At 40.0% G+C, this 18,211-nt stretch overlaps 1 protein-coding gene and 1 long non-coding RNA gene across 2 annotated transcripts in view; one reads left to right on the top strand and one right to left on the bottom strand.

Moving 5' to 3' along the window:
• LOC138007306 (uncharacterized) overlaps window positions 1-18,211 on the top strand; it is a 30,991-nt gene that overhangs the window by 9,668 nt on the left and 3,112 nt on the right. Inside the window, exon 3 of the long non-coding RNA XR_011124023.1 lies at window positions 17,487-18,211. This exon is cut by the window's right edge and continues 3,112 nt beyond it. This is a non-coding gene — a long non-coding RNA (uncharacterized lncRNA). The remainder of the gene's footprint in view (window positions 1-17,486) is intronic.
• On the bottom strand, window positions 10,981-12,387 carry LOC138008671 (uncharacterized). The gene has a single exon (XM_068855982.1). It carries the CDS (start codon window positions 12,385-12,387, stop codon window positions 10,981-10,983), a length of 1,407 nt encoding a protein of 468 aa, XP_068712083.1.

The raw sequence follows: 18,211 nt of genomic DNA, 5'->3' as shown, positions 1-18,211 counted from the left end.
GGATTAAAAGTAGTTATACCTCTTAGTTGAAGTTACCATTTAGCGATGCAATGACTCTCATCGATGAAGACGCATTTAATATTTTTTTGGAGACGACGAAAAATGTGTCGATAGTTATTGAGTAGACTTTCAGGACTTCCAAATACAAGTTTGTACCTAAGATTTAAAATGTCCTCCAACTGTTGATCCGAACAGTCGTCTCCTACATATGATGCTCTTATCCCACGACAATTGAGGTTAGAGACCTGATCTTTCATAAGTGAAATCAATGGAACAACTACGAAGACGATATTGCCATCCTGTCCAAGCAAACGATAAAAAGCGTACGGGGCTAGTTCAAATGTCAAGCTTTTCCCAGCTCCGGTTGGAGCAGATACAAATACAACTCTTCCAGACAGATATGCTTGCATTGTCTTCCTCTGATAATCGCGCAATTCAGAATATCCTGTGGCCTAAGTAGCCTCATCTATCACTTTCGCAATCGACTCCATATTGAATTCGCTGAGTGCAGCAAATTTGCATCGACAACTCTATTCCCTAGGGTCCACAAGGACTACTCTGATTGGTCTAGCTCAGCGACCCCTTTTTTTGTCGCTAAAATTGGCGCCAATCAAGTATGAAAAGTCCTTCGTCCGCGAGCTATCTACATGGGTCAGCCCATGCGACGAAGGACTTTTGAAAGTCTAATGCTGAGGCTTTCATAAAGTTAACTGAAAATGAGATAGCAACAGTCCTCAGTCTTTTTTTCTGAAGAAAGCTCTACTGTGAATCTGAGTCTGAGCCGAGCAATTTGAGCCTTTTGTACTGTTTGATACTGGGCAAGCATGGAGAGCTAGTTTGGCCTTGAATGAGTGTGACTGTGCAATTCTGGAAATTGTTCACTGTTTGTGCGAGGCTACTTGACTGCTACTGAGGTCCTCTCTTGCTGTTGGCCTTTAAGGGCTGCTGTGGATTGTTGCTGATAATGTTGGAAAGCACTTGCTGCTCTTGCTCGGTGGCTTAATCAAAGTCTTGCAGCGACTGCTTACTTACATGCCTGAGTGATGGATTGCCTCTCGACTTTATCTGTTCTCAGCTTTTTTAACAGGGTTTTTCTTGCAGAGTGATTCATCAATTTCTTACCAGACAGTGCTACTGGGGTGCTTTTCATGATGATTTTCATCATCTGATCAATGCTGTGAATACCAAGCCTTTGCTTCTTATACCACACTTCGTTTTTAGTCTTTCAATAAGTGCCAAGTAGAATGTACCACTTTCATGTAACTCGGGAAGACGTCTGCTCAGAAAATCTTTCAACACGTCAACAGGATATCTTTGACCTCCAGCAGCAAACATTTTGGGAAGAACCTGTCTTCGCTTTGTCTTTATCTGGTTTTGCTGAAAGCAATGTACTCAATGCCGCGATCGTCTCTGCAACGGTTGAAATCTTCCACGCTCATGGAGTCCAACAAAAGATTATTCCAGATTGCTGGCGTGCAGGACGAAAAAGCGCAACCACCATAATTCTTAGTTCAAAACACTGGTCATACAGTCACAAAGAGCCATTGGTGTTAGACCGAAGGTGCCTATTTGGTTGATGCAAAGTTATCAAATCACTCAAATACTTGATTACCAGACCATTCATAGTTTTGTAAACTAAGTAAGAAGTAAAATCTTAAAAATAATAGCCTGATGTAAAGGGAGCCAGTGAAGTTTACAAGGAATTGGCTTGTTGTGATCCACTCTCCTGGCTTTGTGACCATGCATGCAACTGAATTCTGAACATGCTGAAGTTGCAAGATTTCTTTATCGAGTAGACCATACAGGAGACTGTTGCAGTAGTTCAATTTAGAGGACACAAAAGCATGAATCAGCTTTACTGCAGCAGCAAAGGGTGCAGACTTGCAAAGATTACTCACACGAGTGGACATTGATAAGCACTGGTCCAGAGTAACCCCTAGATCATGCACACTCATGCTTGTCCTTATTTCAGAGCCAGCAATATTCACCAAGGCTATAGGTTGACAATGTAGATAACTAGATGAAAACTGCATGCAAATAAGGTAAACGATTATTATTAAACTTTAATTTCCTCTGAGAGGTGACATGTACCCAATTTACATGGCTCTCATGTGTCTTTAGACAAAGCAAGTAAAGCTGACTTGAATCAACCAAATGATGGTTATTGTAGAGGGGTAAACCAGATTACCAAGAGAAAAAACTCTGGTAGGATAGTAGAACATTACTTGACTCACCTTGCATGTGGCATGATTCATAATTTGAACCCAAGTCACATTGCTGGGAGGCTGGTGCCCTGATGATTTTACCTTAAAAACCTTCAAAGCAGCACCTGGAATAGACAATTCACCCACTCATAAAACAAGGAAACGTAGAAACAAAATTCAGCTTGTTATAGTAAACGTTTCTTTTAAAATATTTTCATAACCAGTGCAAGTAACCAGGACGTGTAACAGTATTTGACTTTTTTAATTAAACATGTTTTTTTACTTTTTCTGGGTAATACTGAAACCCATTTTACTTTCAGATCACCTCCATCTTTAGTGGGCTTTTTGTAGAGATTGTATTAATTTTCTTCATGACCTTGTATACACAGGTGGCAGCCTCTTGGAAAGCTGTGGTAGTGCTGCACCCTCACTTATGAGGTTTTTGTCACTTTATCTGTACAATTTCTACAAAGAGCTGGTCTATTTCTTCTAGCCAATAATAATAATAATAATAATAATAATAATATATTCATTTCTAGTGCGCATCTTAACATCACTATGATCAGATGCGCATTCTTAAGTCATAAATACAAGAAATAAGGTAGGACAGTAGAACATTACTTGACTCACCTTGCATGTGGCATGATTCATAATTTGAACCCGAGTCACATTGGTGGGAGGCTCATGATTGGTGGGTCTGCTCATGATCAGTATTCTCCCGAGGATTTTGAGGAAAAAATCACAGATGTGCTATCTCATGATTTTCCAGATCATCTTTGTTGCTTTAAGGTCAAAAAAAAGTCTTATTGTTTAACTTTATTGCACTTTATCTCTGAGAATGAGACCATTTACATGTTGATATATTTCATTGAATAACGCCAGGTTGCGTTTACCGTGCCCAAGTGAGCGTCAACTATGGAATTTCTGAAAATAAGTGTAAAAGATGAGCACTACAATTTGATGCAAAGTTAGGTCTGAACAGGCTCCATCTTCATAGTGTGGCTCTTCAGATGCCTCTAAACTGTTACTATATCCTTTCTTAAAGTTTCTTATTTGCCTTCTTCGCTTCTTTGAATGTTCTGTACTCTTTCTGCAAGAATAGTGTAGTCTATGAAGGTCAAGTTTTTTGGAGGCCTTCTTGCAGTGCACTGCTAGGTTAATTCCCAACTTCTAAAGCACTAAACTGATTGAGCCTGCACCATCATTAAAATATAAGACTGCTAAGTATACAGCAAGCTCAGGGTTTTCAACTGTTTTGAAAAGTAGCGGACATACTTCTGAAAGCACCGGACGTGAAAAGATGAAAACTGCATGCAAATAAGGTAAACGATTATTATTAAACTTAATTTCCTCTGAGAGGTGACATGTACCAAATTTACATGGCTCTCATGTGTCTTTAGACAAAGCAAGTAAAGCTGACTTGAATCAACCAAATGATGGTTATTGAAGAGGGGTAAACCAGATTACCAAGAGAAAAAACTCTGGTAGGTTATTAGAACATTACTTGACTCACCTTGCATGTGGCATGATTCATAATTTGAACCCAAGTCACATTGGTGGGAGGCTGGTGCCCTGATGATTTTACCTTAAAAACCTTCAAAGCAGCACCTGGAATGGACAATTCACCCACTCATAAAACAAGGAAACGTAGAAACAAAATTCAGCTTGTTATAGTAAACTTTTCTTTTAAAATATTTTCATAACCAGTGCAAGTAACCAGGACGTGTAACAGTATTTGACTTTTTTAATTAAACATGTTTTTTTACTTTTTCTGGGAAATACTGAAACCCATTTTGCTTTCAGATCACCTCCATCTTTAGTGGGCTTTTTGTAGAGATTGTATTAATTTTCTTCATGACCTTGTATACACAGGTGGCAGCCTCTTGGAAAGCTGTGGTATTGCTGCACACTCACTTATGAGGTTTTTGTCACTTTATCTGTACAATTTCTACAAAGAGCTGGTCTATTTCTTCTAGCTAATAATAATAATAATAATAATAATAATAATAATAATAATATATTCATTTCTAGTGCGCATCTTAACATCAGTATGATCAGGTGCGCATTCTTAAGTTATAAATACAAGAAATAAGGTAGGACAGTAGAACATTACTTGACATTACTTGACTCACCTTGCATGTGGCATGATTCATAATTTGAACCCAAGTCACATTGGTGGGAGGCTCATGATTGGTGGGTCTGCTCATGATCAGTATTCTCCCGAGGATTTTGGGGAAAAAATCGCAGATGTGCTATCTCATGATTTGCCAGATCATCTTTGTTGCTTTAAGGTCAAAAAAGAGTCTCATTGTTTAACTTTATTGCACTTTATCTCTGAGAATGAGACCATTTACATGTTGATATATTTCATTGAATAACGCCAGGTTGCGTTTACCGTGCCCAAGTGAGCGTCAACTATGGAATTTCTGAAAATAAGTGTAAAAGATGAGCACTACAATTTGATGCAAAGTTAGGTCTGAACAGGCTCCATCTTCATAGTGTGGCTCTTCAGATGCCTCTAAACTGTTACTATATCCTTTCTTAAAGTTTCTTATTTGCCTTCTTCGCTTCTTTGAATGTTCTGTACTCTTTCTGCAAGAATAGTGTAGTCTATGAAGGTCAAGTTTTTTGGAGGCCTTCTTGCAGTGCACTGCTAGGTTAATTCCCAACTTCTAAAGCACTAAACTGATTGAGCCTGCACCATCATTAAAATATAAGACTGCTAAGTATACAGCAAGCTCAGGGTTTTCAACTGTTTTGAAAAGAAGTGGACATACTTCTGAAAGCACCGGACGTGAATGTTTTCTTGGTGCCGTTAGGCGCCTCGCGAGCGCTGAAGGCGCAAGCACCTTGGGGGGTCTGGGGCGTGCTCCCCCAGGAAATTTTTAAAATAGAATACTCAGAAATGCCATTTCCAGCGTTTCTGTAACCAAGGAAACATTTTCCTAGGCAATATCGGCGCTCACTAAAATTCTCTTTAAAAAGTAAATTACTGAATGAAAATGGTCAGTTGGTAGGGGAGGGGGAGGGAGAATGGCAACAACAGAATTTTCATTGGCTTATCATTGCAAATTTATTTGATTTTCAAAAAAGATGTTTGGTAACTTGGGTTGTAGTCCATTCATCAAGAGTGTAGTCTATTCATCAAGGTCCGAGCCAAAAGCTGAATCATCACTGCCTGTGTCACAGTCCACCTCGCGAAGCCCAAGAGCAGCTGTGGCTATTTCTACCTCCTGTGAGAGAAAGAAATGAATAGCAACCGAGTAAGCACTCAGATCTTTTAAGTTTTAGCAGCAGCTTGATTCAGTTAAAACACTTTTGAAGCTCGCAAAAAAGCGATTAGGTAATGACTCTTTGCGTGAATAGCTGTAGTCGTGTAACTGACCTCTTCAGTGCGAGCATCAGCATCAACCTCGTGGTCTTCAATTTCATCTACGGCCTCTTCACTTTCATTGCCACTCAGCCTCTCTCCTTCTGAACCACGTGTTTCACTGACCGACTCAACTTCAGGCACCTGCAAAATTTAAACCGTATTGTTGTGAGCATATGACCATACAATACACTGCATCACTATTCAGGAAAAAATGTACCGTTATGTTACAAGGTTGTGTCAAAATAATGAGTACCTTGCTTTTCTTTGGTGAACGAGGCTTACGTCTGTTCTTTGCGGACAACCAGATTTCTGCCGCCCTTTGGACTATGTCAGTACACTCCTCTGTCCCAAACGATGGGCCATTGATGCTCACATGCATAAGTGCATTTAGCATGTCATCAGTGAGTCGACTTCTCATTCTTGTTTTGATGCGTTTAATAGCACTTCCACCTCTTTCAGGCCAACAATTGCTAAGGGGCATCGTCCATGCAGCTTCCGCCACCATAAGAAGTTCTGAATAGGTATCCTGGTAGGTCTTGCGCCGTGCAAGCAACCTTTGTAAGGTCCAGTCTGTTGTGGTGAGAATGTTGGTATCTTCAGGGCTTCTGTCATTCGGCTGCAACAGAGTTTGCGGCACTTGTTTCTTCCAATCCACCATTTCAAACTTGAAATTCTCCCATTGTGCGAGTAATTTTGCGGACTTCATTTTCTTTTCCTCTTCTCCTTTTGTTCCATAGAAGTGGTTACTGGTGATTTTTATCTCTGCCTGGCCATAGTCTTCAAATCCCAGGTCACTTTCATTTGGAAGATCAGTGATATCTAAGATGGAAAAGGGGCTAACTTGGGGTAAAGTGGGTTCAAAGCGATTGTTGATGTTGTCTTACAGGGCCACAATGTAGCGGTTCATGAGAGAACACAGCTCTTGCATGTTGTTGTCTGAAAGCGTTAAACCACAACGGTTAAGCCTTCCATTCTGAGCGATGTCGTTCTGCAGCTTTTTCAAACATTCCTTGTCCTCTTTAAGCCTGTTTAGTTTTGCATGTGTGGCCTTGATTGCAGGAAGCAGGTGTCAGAAGTTTTTGTTTCCTCATTGAAAACGCTTGCTTAATTGTGATAATACTGGCAAGACATCGTGGAGGATGTAACTGGTGCCAATGAATTTCACCTTTTTCATTTTTTTCAGGAGACCATCCACTGCTGATCCCGTTGGTTCAGTTTTAAGCTGCTCCAGCATTTCGATTATTGCGCAGAAATCTGTAATTACCGCCTCTACCGATTTATCTAACGACAACCAGCGTGTACGACAAGCCTTCTTCAGCTTTTTTGCTACCTGCTTTCTCCCCGCCGAATTTAGTGTAAGATTCTTTGTGCTCTCTTGCACTTTAAGATACGTTGCAGTGCGCTTTGCAGAATTGTCGAATAGCTTCCACAACTGGTTCAACTGTAGTTCACAGTGGGCAATGTAGTCAAGGGTATCTGCAGAGCTAGCACAAGCAAGAGCAAGTTTGTGTGCTAAGCAGTGGAAAGACAAGATCAATGGGTTCTCATCTTTTAGAAGCTTTGCCACCCCGTTCCTGGCCCCAGTCATAAGAGACGCACTGTCAGAGACAAAGCTGCGCATGGTTTGTACCTCTAACCCAACTGATTGCAACTGTTCGAGGAGTACTTTTTTGATCTGTGGCGCATCTGCCGAGTTGTTGCCTTTCAGTGTGTTTGATATTGCAAGGAAACTGGTGGTGGTGGTACAGCTTTGACTGTTATAATACTGGATAAAAGTTACAAGCTGCTGCGTCAAAGAGATGTCGGTGACCTCGTCAGTGAGGATGCCATAAACGCCATTACCAATCTTTTCTTCGATGTTTTCTTTGAAAACCTGTGCAAGAGTTAAAAACAGCTTTCTTACAATTCCCTTTGACGAGTAGGGGAACTGACGTTTCAGATCAACTCCAGCAATCTTCTTTATCATTCAAGAACCGAGGACAACTTTCTGTCCGAGGACAACTTTCTGTTTGGCAACTTTTCTTTAGCTAATGAACAACTACGAAATAAACAATAAACAAAATAAAGAAAATAAACAACTTCGAAAATTTTCTTGCACTCTTTTCCCTTGTTCTTTTCCTTGTCTTCTAATTGCTTCTGAAACTCTGATCCTCGCTGCAGCATCTCTAATTGTATGCCTAGTTTGTGTTGAGGAGAATCAGCATGTACTCTGATTGTCTCAGGCTTGAATCTTATTGCTGGGATTTCGTTAAAGTATTTCGTTTTGTTTTTGGCATTGTGAGTGTCATGTTTTCTACAAAGAAGGCAAAACATAAGTAGTGGTATGGGGGCGTTTGACCTAAAAAATTCGACCCAAAAACCCAAACCCATTGACGCATTATGTTAATGAGACATCAAACGACACATATTTGTCACACGTTCACATTCTATTATTCCTTAATTTTAGCTTCAAATTACATTTCCATAAGGCAAAGTGTCCGAGTTGCCTGGCACCAAGATGCGCTTGTCATAAACAAGTTGATAGTCTTTTTCTTCGAGTTCAGAAACTACTTTATATTCTTTTGGTTTTCGTTTAATAGCCCGTTCTCTACGAATGGTGGTTTTTCTAGGTTCTTCCAAAGGCAAAAATAATTCATCAAGAGTATTTTTTTTCAAAATGTCAAAACTAAGTTGGTCTGCTCCTTCTTTTTTGTTTAATTGAAAACCTTTGACTTTTACTTCAGCTTTGTCAGTGTTGCAACGGTAACCATAGTTTTTTGGTCCTCCACTGACAAATTCTACGATGTGCTTGTTTTCATCAAGTTCACGAGTGAAGTCTCCTAAACACTGACCGATGACTGGTTTGATGGGTGGATCACCTGGTTTCTTGATGAAGAAGACGCTGTCGGTGTCTGAGTACAATGCTTTTTCTTCCAAATGTTCCAAGGCTTGGTAAAGTCGAAGGTGTGCCCAACAGGTTGTGAATGCAGCAATGAAAATGTTTGTGTTTATGCCTGGAAGGATTTCTTCTTCTTCCATTTTGTAGTGGATTTCAACATTTTCTTCATCGAGAACAGACACGTATCGAATGTCAAATCTGTCGCTGTCCAAGAATTCGCAAAGGTCTTGCGGCTCAGTGAAATGTTTGACTTGGGTTTTGTTTTCCTGCTGACCGAATTTTCCCCACATGGAATTGAGCATTAACTTGGACAGTTTGGCTTGACCGGGATTTTCTTCAATCTTGTGGTAATCCAATTGAATTCCTTTTGTGGCCAGGAAGTTAGCAATGTAAGCTTGCTTTTGTTCTTCGGTTGTGCATCCTTGGGGCCATCCTTTGGCTTGTTCTTTCAGTTTGAGCCATGTGTTCACGTATTTGGCGAAGAAACCTTTGACAGTCTTTGGAAAATGCCAGGCTTCATAGATTCGTTCGATTTCATAGCCCATTTCAACAGCTTTGAGAATTTCGGGTGTGCACCAGGTTCCAATGAGACAACGTTCTTCTCTTGAATGAGAGCATCCCAAGGTTTTTTCATGAAGAGGAAGGTGGACTTTTTCTTCAACACAGGTTCGACATAGAGGAAAAATGAGTTTCTTGTTGGAGCGGTGAGGCAAAACTGGAAAGTAAAGCTTGGGTGGTGGATGAATCTTGACTTCTGCCAAACCAAACAAATGATGTAATTGTGTACCTGGAGGATTGAGAATGAACTCGGGGTGCCCTTTGGGGTAAAGGCAAAATTTGTTGCACCATGGGTACAGTGATTTGTAATCTGTGTAGTCGATTTCTTCATCTTCTTCGCAGCAATGATAAAGCTTGAAAGCGTTGGTTCTTCCTCCGAAGAAAGCATCTCTGGGTTCTAATGGTTCTTCCGTCTCAAGATTTTGAATGAATTGCTTGACTTGAGGATTGCTCTTCTTGAGGTTATTCCATTGGCATTCCCACATTTCAACCACAAGGTATCCCTTTTCTCTCAGCAGTGTCATTTTCATTTCAGTGGCGCTGCGGACATCACGAAAGGATCGATCTAACAGCTTGGGATGGGTTTCATCTCGTTGGGGGTAGCAGATGGTACAACCATGCCAGAAACAACCATAAAATTCGTAAATGGCATTCAACTTTTTGCAATAGCCATCTACTGTGTAGTGTGTGAAAGGAACACGATGTTCACCTTTGTTTCTTGCATGTTGAATGGTTTCGTGGGTGACAGATTCAGTGTAGAGTAACCACTCTATGGCAGACATTGAATGATTGCACTTGTTGTGCCACCCAAATAAGGGCTTGGATGCAATGGTTTCGAGTTCCATACACCAACTACGTAGAAAACGATTGCAGGCGGAGGCGATCGTCATGTGATCGAATGGGTTGAATTGAGCCATTTCTTCAAAGTTTTTCTCGAAGTTGAGGCACCCTTGCTGCAATAGACGAACGTCAGATTTGCAATAAGTGACAAACTCTTGTTTGAAGTTGAATATGGCTTTGTTGCTTTGTTGTTTTTCATACCATGCTTGGAATTTGTCGTGTTCTTTGACAGGCATGGTTTCTGGCAGATAGTCTTCTTTGGGCGGTAATGGGCCAACATACTCTTGGTTCTGTGGGGTGTTGAAGAGATGCAGGAAGAAGCCTTTGGCTAATTCGGTTAAACCAAATATCTTTGGGAAATTTCTTAATGGCATTTGGAAAAATGAGAGACTGTCAATGAATTTGATGCTGTCATTGGCAAAGGAAAGTTCTAAAATCTTGCCTCCATTCCTGACTTGTTTAAAACCATATCCCCTTTGTCTCATTGCATCAATGATGAAGTAGCCATCATAGCCTTGAAAGTTGTGAGCGAGGACAATGAGCGGTTGATCTCCTTCTTCATTAACGTATTTCAGAAAAGATATGAAATCTGTTACACATTCTTTGCCATACCATACGAACATGTCATCCGGTTCTTTGGTGGTTTCATCACAGGCGACGATGAGATTGCTTCATGGTGGTCACCACACTGAGTGGACTCGATGTGGAAGAAAATGAGTTTGGGGGGAACGTCATTGTCTTCATCGCTTTCTTTCTTCTTTTTCTTCTTTGCTTTGACGAAAGCTACTTGAAGATAGCATTTGTGGGTTGCTATAGGTACATCTTGTTTGCAGCATCGACATTCAGCAATTCCGCATTTGTGTTTCATAATCTCTTTGCTTCCAATAAGGTATTTTTGGCATTGTTTGCACTTGTGACGTGTTTGGCATACACAAGGTTTTTTTTCAGATGCAACATTACCTTACATATCCATAAGGTGAAGTGAATTGGCGATGGTTCTCCAAACATTGCAAACCATAGAAGCGTTGATTGCATATGCCACAGAGATGTGAATGAGATTCGTACTTTCGAAAGGCAACAGCATGTCCCTCGCATCCATTTTGGAGACAGGAACTGCAATGTTTGGCTCAGTTCTTCTTACATCGATGCCGACCTAGATCATTGTAGGGGTAAAAACACTTGTAGCAGAAATAGGATTTTCCAAAAAAGGCGGGCAGGGAAGTAATGGCATCATAATGGTGGTCATCATAGAGAAGACAGATGTAACCGAAGCCAGCAGTTCCTTCTCCATAGACAAAGCGCACATATGCTCGGGTTGCATCGACTACAATGATGCCGTAATAATTCCAAAGGGTAGGAGATTTAGCGAAAAGTTCCAATTGATCCGGACCACATGGCATGCTTTCAAGGTCCGTTTCTTTTAAGAGCAATCGAGCAGCTTCGTCGCGTCTTTTTTTGCCGCGCCCTTGTTCCGTCCATTTTCTTCGTTCTGTGCGATCGTCTCCTGCTTGCATTATGTTGATGGCTGTGACGATGGCGCGAGCACAACATAAGTTACTGTCATCTTCAGGCATTTTGATAACACATTTCAAATTTCGGAGTTGTTGTTTAGCGTGGTGACCTGGTAAGAAGCGTTGATGTTTGCCTGATCCAGCTCGTCTACTTCTTGCATGGACAAATGATAAATTAAAGCCTTGATTACTTCGAAATTTTTCGCTGGAATTTAATTTTCGCACCAATGAAGAGAGTAATGCTTGGGCTCGACCTGTGTTTCCACGCCACTCTTGAGCTTTTAATTTCCAAGCAGTCATTGCTTTAGGGTTATTTTGAGCCTGCAGATTTACAAACACGTAATCTTGATCATGTATTTGATCTTTGTGTAATAAGGACTCTAAAGCTGCTCGTAAGGCATGGGTAATGGAATCTTCTAAATTTTGATGGGGTTGAAACTGACCTTCTTGTTGTAATCGTAATTGATAAACATCTTCTTGCACACCAAGTTTTTCGCTTTTTCTATGGATGACTTGCTGGGTGTGAAATGAAATGTTACCGCGCGCGGGAAGTCCGCTTCCAACTTGTGATGCGGCGTTGGGTGGATTTTGTTGACTTTCCCAGGGAATTTCCCATGGTGATAAATCGAAATCCATGTTGAGGCAGCCTTGCTGCAATAGATGAACGTCAGATTTGCAATAAGTGACAAACTCTTGTTTGAAGTTGAATATGGTTTTGTTGCTTTGTTGTTTTTCATACCATGCTTGGAATTTGTCGTGTTCTTTGACAGGCATGGTTTCTGGCAGATAGTCTTCTTTGGGCGGTAATGGGCCAACATACTCTTGGTTCTGTGGGGTGTTGAAGAGATGCGGGAAGAAGCCTTTGGCTAATTCGGTTAAACCAAATGTCTTTGGGAAATTTCTTAATGGCATTTGGAAAAATGAGAGACTGTCAATGAATTTGATGCTGTCATTGGCAAAGGAAAGTTCTAAAATCTTGCCTCCATTCCTGACTTGTTTAAAACCATATCCCCTTTGTCTCATTGCGTCAATGATGAAGTAGCCATCATAGCCTTGAAAGTTGTGAGCGAGGACAATGAGCGGTTGATCTCCTTCTTCATTAACGTATTCCAGAAAAGATATGAAATCTGTTACACATTCTTTGTCATACCATACGAACATGTCATCCGGTTCTTTGGTGGTTTCATCACAGGCGACGATGAGATTGCTTCATGGTGGTCACCACACTGAGTGGACTCGATGTCGAAGAAAATGAGTTTGGGGGGAACGTCATTGTCTTCGTCGCTTTCTTTCTTCTTTTCCTTCTTTGCTTTGACGGAAGCTACTTGAAGATAGCATTTGTGGGTTGCTATAGGTACATCTTGTTTGTAGCATCGACATTCAGCAATTCCGCATTTGTGTTTCATAATTTCTTCATCTATGGTTGCTTGGGTTAGAATTTCCCCTAAAGACACCAATATTTTTGTCAATTCATTTCTACTGAATGATCACTGTTGCCTGTGTTCAAAGTTGACATTATCAAGGATTTTATGAACCAGCGTCTGCCGATGATAAAATCGACATCCATGAATGAAATCCTTTTGTGCGTGAAACTAGGCGAGTAATTTTAGTTCCAGTTTTCCGGTTTCGGTTAAGTCTTTGTTTGACCCGCATGACCGCCGAAGCGAAGTATCATCGGGCCGTGAGAAAAAACCTCCGGTACCCAGGGTATCACTTTTGAGATCGCCTGTGTAATTTTTTTCGTTTGTCTTAAGATAAAATCTTTCAGTTTTTCTCTATTTCAAAGTCCAAGTCGTATTTTGATTGTTGGATAAGGGAAATATAAACTTAACCTGGTAAATAGTGATCTCATTAGCAAAGGGCAGCCGTGAGACATTGTTTTGTTTTCTTCGGTCAGGAGAAAATTACCATTTTTACTGCTCACAGCGCAGTACAGTGAAACACTCATTCAGAATAATCATGCCCTTCAACTTACCTTGTTTTCTCTTCGCTGTCGGGACGAAAAACTCGCTTATCCTCTTCATTCTTTCAACAGTTTGACTAACACAAGTTGCGCGTTTTACCTGGGGATTTCCCTCAAGACTTGGCCGAGCAGGAATGAGAACGAAATAGTCACTTCAATTCCGTTTAAATGAAGAAGGGAAACCAATAAAATATCCCGCCGCTCAATAAGCAAAGAAAAAAGAGTTATATGGCCGTTTTGAAGAATGTAATTGATTATTCTGTTATCCTCTAGTCAGTATGTTCATGAGATGCCTTAGTAAGAAAAATATATAATACAGTAGTAAAAAAAAATCGCCAATATTGATCTCAAAGTACCGGACGTGGAATGGCAAACAACCTGACGAATTGTCCAGCCTCCGGCCTCAAATGAAAACCCTGCAAGCTATAAGGTGTTCAAGGCAGAATGAGTTTCTTTTGTTGCTCGTTGCTAAATAGGGGCATTGATGGCTTTGTTTTGTTTACAAATGACCATATCGCTGGCTCAAGCTAAGAGCTCACCGAGGTCAGCTGTACTTTGAAGTTGACCGCTGACCAGGTACTGGTTTTTGATTGGATTGCAGGCTCAACCCAGGTTAACTGACCTAAACATAAGTGAGGCTTCACTTTTTGCGCGCTTTCTAGTCTTTGGCAAACAGTTAACACTAATGCTGAATTTACCCTTTGTTCGTTTAATCAGTCGAAAAGCATATTAATTGAAATATTTGAGTTAGCTGTTTGAAGTCTGGCAGAAATGTTTTTGAAATATTCTAAACAAACATAAACTAAATGTAAAGTAACTACTGATTAATATAAACACAATTTTCAGTTCTTTTTTTCTCATAGTATAGTTTGCCTGTCTTACCTAACAAGTTCGAAAATTGTTGCGAATTAATATGCCGGTAAAACTGTTACTCGACAATGGCAGCTTTTCTCCTGCTCAAAAAAGTTAACCCATTTGGTATCCACCACTAATATCTGGCATAAAAGTAGGATGTTGTGGAACAGATGCAAATGATCCCTCATCTACCAGCATACTGTAGCTTGGAAGATAACATTATTAATGTGAGATTTTTCCCCTGGCTTTTTGTGTGGGATTCATACATTTCAATGACAAGGCTACAAACACCAAAAAAACTCATCTTCGTCCTCGTGTTTCTTTCCAGATTGTGGTTGTTGCCGCATACATGTTGTACATGTACTGTCGCACATACTTTTTAATCTCTCTCTCCTACAGCTTTGATCATTTCAAATTGATGCTGCTCTGCTGGTTCCTGTGTGTTTCTTTTGTCTGAAAGGACTGCTTTGATGAAGGCTATGAATTTTTTCTTTCCTTATCCCTTGCCTCCAGCTATCTTGGTCTGTAGTACTTTCACTTTCTTCGTCTTCCATTGGAATAACTGACATTACTGATTGAATCATTCTCATAACTACCTTCTAGCGCCAATGAATCTTCCACAGGCATCAAATTGCTTTTCTTTGTTCTTGGTGAAATGTCTAAGACGTGCAAGTAGGGAAATGTATCACTTTTCTCACAAAGACCATCTAGCACTTCTACAGAAGATGTTCCCGTTTTTTTGTCTTTTTTAACCTGTTTCTTCTCCCTGGTGTGCCAGGCTCTAAGATTTTCAAACGTCTGCTTTGCAACATCATCTTAAGTAAAAATAAGCAAAGAATATAATCAAGCTAAGCTTAAATTAGCCTAACAACGGCCGATATTTCTCTTTGCCATATGAATATGTAAGTTCAATATGTACCTGTCTCCAAACCCATTTTTTCTGCTATTTCATGCCAAGCATTTTTCTTTTTGCTGCGATCTTTAAAATCTGTCAGCGACTTATACAATACTGGAAAATGTTCAACGAGGCTTGCAAGACGTTCTTCGAAGTTGGATGCCATATAAGAATAGCACGAACAGCATGTTCCTTGAACTAGGGAGCTCATTGGTGAAAATACAATGAAAGCACATATATCATTATGGTTATGACTATGGGTGGAAGGTTTCACGTTTCCACTACGATATAAACATAATCACAAACATAATCATATTCACAAAGCCTAGTTCCCACTAGCGACATAACGATCATAACCATAATCATAAGCACGAACATAACGCTGTTATGTCGCTTATGTCTTAGTGGGAACGTCCGGAAACATAATCATAGGCGCCCTTATGATCAATATAATCATAATCATAAGAAAATGATCGACCATTTTCTTATGATTATGATTATGGCTTTGACTATGACAATGTCCCTTTTCTTTGCAGTGGGAACGCGAAAATCATAACGACATAATGAGAAGCATAATGACGCAACAAGGTCATTGTGTTTTGGCCAATTAAAGTCTAGGACCAGTACTTTTGGGTCGGTTCATTTTCAAGATGGCGGCCAGCTTCAAGGAAAAGCTTGCGAGTGAGGGTGAAAACCTTCCTGTATTGTACGTAAGACTTTAAAGGAATTTAAAGATAGTACCAAAAAAAAAATGCATGGCAACAAGTTGGCAACAAGTGAGTGATATTAAGGGATTGGGACGAGTTCTCAAAGTGAACGGACGTTACATTCTGAGCTCTGAGAAACACCTTCGAGTTTAGGGAATTTTCTGTGAACAAATGTGTTGAAAGACGTCCATACGTTAAGGCACAATGAGTGAACATGAGGGGAACGATGATTTCGGTCGCGCAAAACGAAAGAGAACTACAACAGGCTCTTAAACGGATGAAGATCCTTGTAACAACATGGCGGAGGCGCTCGCAGACATCAATCGCAAATTGGATGTAGCTTTAGCCCGAATACAAGAAATTGAAGAAATCAAAGAAAAACAGCGCCAGATGGAAAAAGAAAATGTTACCCTAAAAGAAAGCTTAGAGTTTGCACATCAGTCAATTAATGAACAAACTGAACGAGCAAATGCTCAGGAGAAAACCATATCCGAGCTTACTAAAGATGTTCGAGAGCTAACTCAAACTGTCGCCTTTGAGAAGGAACGTGCTATAAAACTGGAGAGTCACAGTCGAAGAAATAACCTCATCTTTTACAGCATTCCTGAAGAAGAGAAAGAATCTACCGCTAAGACAGAAGATTTGGTTTTCGCTTTTTTGGAAGAAAAATTAAAAATGCAAGAAGAAACTAATGATATTTCTATTGAGAGGGCACACCGTCTTGGTAAGAGGAAAGAAAACAAATCGCGCCCAATTATTGTAAAATTCAGCTTTCATAGGGATAAAGAGCGTATTCTTTCCAATGCTTACAAATTAGCGGGCACGGGCTTCGGAATTTCACAGGACTTTCCGCAAGAAATTGTTGCTATACGGAAAGAACTGGTCAAAGTTATGAAAGAAGCAAAGAAAGAGGGTCGCGAGGCAAAGCTAAATTATGACAAATTGTACATGGACGGCCGAAGATATAGACCAAAAAGTGTTTAAGTGCAGGACCCGTTGAATCTGGAAATTCTTTTTAAGTGCCTTGACGGGACCAGAAACCGGACCTAAACCAAGTATTTGCTTTTTATATCTATATATGTGTATACATTTCTTAATTATTGTTTTAGTCGTATGTGTACATGTAAGCTTATTATTATTCTTTTTTTTCTTAGTAACTGTGGGAGGTCTAACAACTCTGGTCGAATTCTGGGGAAGTAATTTGTTATCTAATCCGTTTTGCCTCCCCACCTTTTCACAAGTAATAGGTACCCACTTATCGATCACTGTGAAGTAATATTGTAATCTGTTTGTAACGTTTTTCTTCTTTTAAGTTTGTTAAGTAGTGTATTATGTTTTATGTTGTTAAAAATAATAATAATTATTAAAAAAAATAATAATAATAATAATGACGCAACAAGGTCATTGTGTTTTGGCCAATTAAAGTCTAGGACCAGTACTTTTGGGTCGGTTCATTTTCAAGATGGCGGCCAGCTTCAAGGAAAAGCTTGCGAGTGAGGGTGAAAACCTTCCTGTATTGTACGTAAGACTTTAAAGGAATTTAAAGATAGTACCAAAAAAAAAATGCATGGCAACAAGTTGGCAACAAGTGAGTGATATTAAAGTCGCAGAAATTAGTCGAGCAAATTCAATGTTTCTTGCCAGTTTAAATTGATAAACTTAAGCTTATAAACACTGCAATGTATTTTCTTTACAATTTAAGGTTCTGTTGCAAAGAAAAAGCTCGAGAACCTTAGAGCCCGATATTCTCAGGAAAAGCAAAGAATCAAGAAAGCGAAGAAATCGGGAACGTCTTCTGACGAAGTGCTTGGTGCCCTTATCGAAGCCAGTGACACGTTTCCCTTTGTCCGCTTTTTAGATAAGTATATTTCACCACGAGCTACAAAAAGTAATTTGGTATAAAGGCGCGAAGAAAGTGAACATGAGACTACCACGAAGGTTGATATGGAAGTGGAGTTGATGAAAGCTGTTGGGCAAGGTTTGAAGACCATGTGTAGCGGCATTCCGCAGCAACCGCAAGCAGCAAAGGAAGAGAAAGATGAAGATGATTTATTTGGCGTTTTTGTTGCCTCGCAACTAAAATGCATGGACCAGTCAAGGAAAGCAAGGGCAAAATATCACATAAATAACATGACCTTTCAGGTTATGATGTCTGGCCCATCTGGTTTTATGCAAGATTTAAACAGTGGCCAAGGTTTCTACCTTGGCTAAACAACCTGTTTTAATGATGTGACTATAATATTGTGCCCCTTTGTGTTTATACATTCATCTGCTCAGATATAATTAAGGACTGGGGCCAGATTTTCAAAGCTCTCTTAAGTTAAGATGCAGCTGTAGTATCATCATGTATAAGGAATAGACTTTTGCATGGAAAAATAGTTAGTCATACATCTTCATCTTAAAGGACCTTGTGAATCTGGCTGTGAG

Source organism: Montipora foliosa, chromosome 6 (assembly GCF_036669935.1).
Source record: "Montipora foliosa isolate CH-2021 chromosome 6, ASM3666993v2, whole genome shotgun sequence".
Lineage (NCBI taxonomy): Eukaryota > Metazoa > Cnidaria > Anthozoa > Scleractinia > Acroporidae > Montipora > Montipora foliosa.
The sequence above is the reverse complement of the archived record's forward strand: the minus strand, read 5'-3'. Positions and strand labels throughout refer to the sequence as shown.

Coding starts and splice junctions, on each gene's coding strand:
- LOC138008671 (XM_068855982.1), bottom strand. CDS start 12,387: ATGAGACAAAGGGGATATGGTTTTAAACAAGTCAGGAATGGAGGCAAG.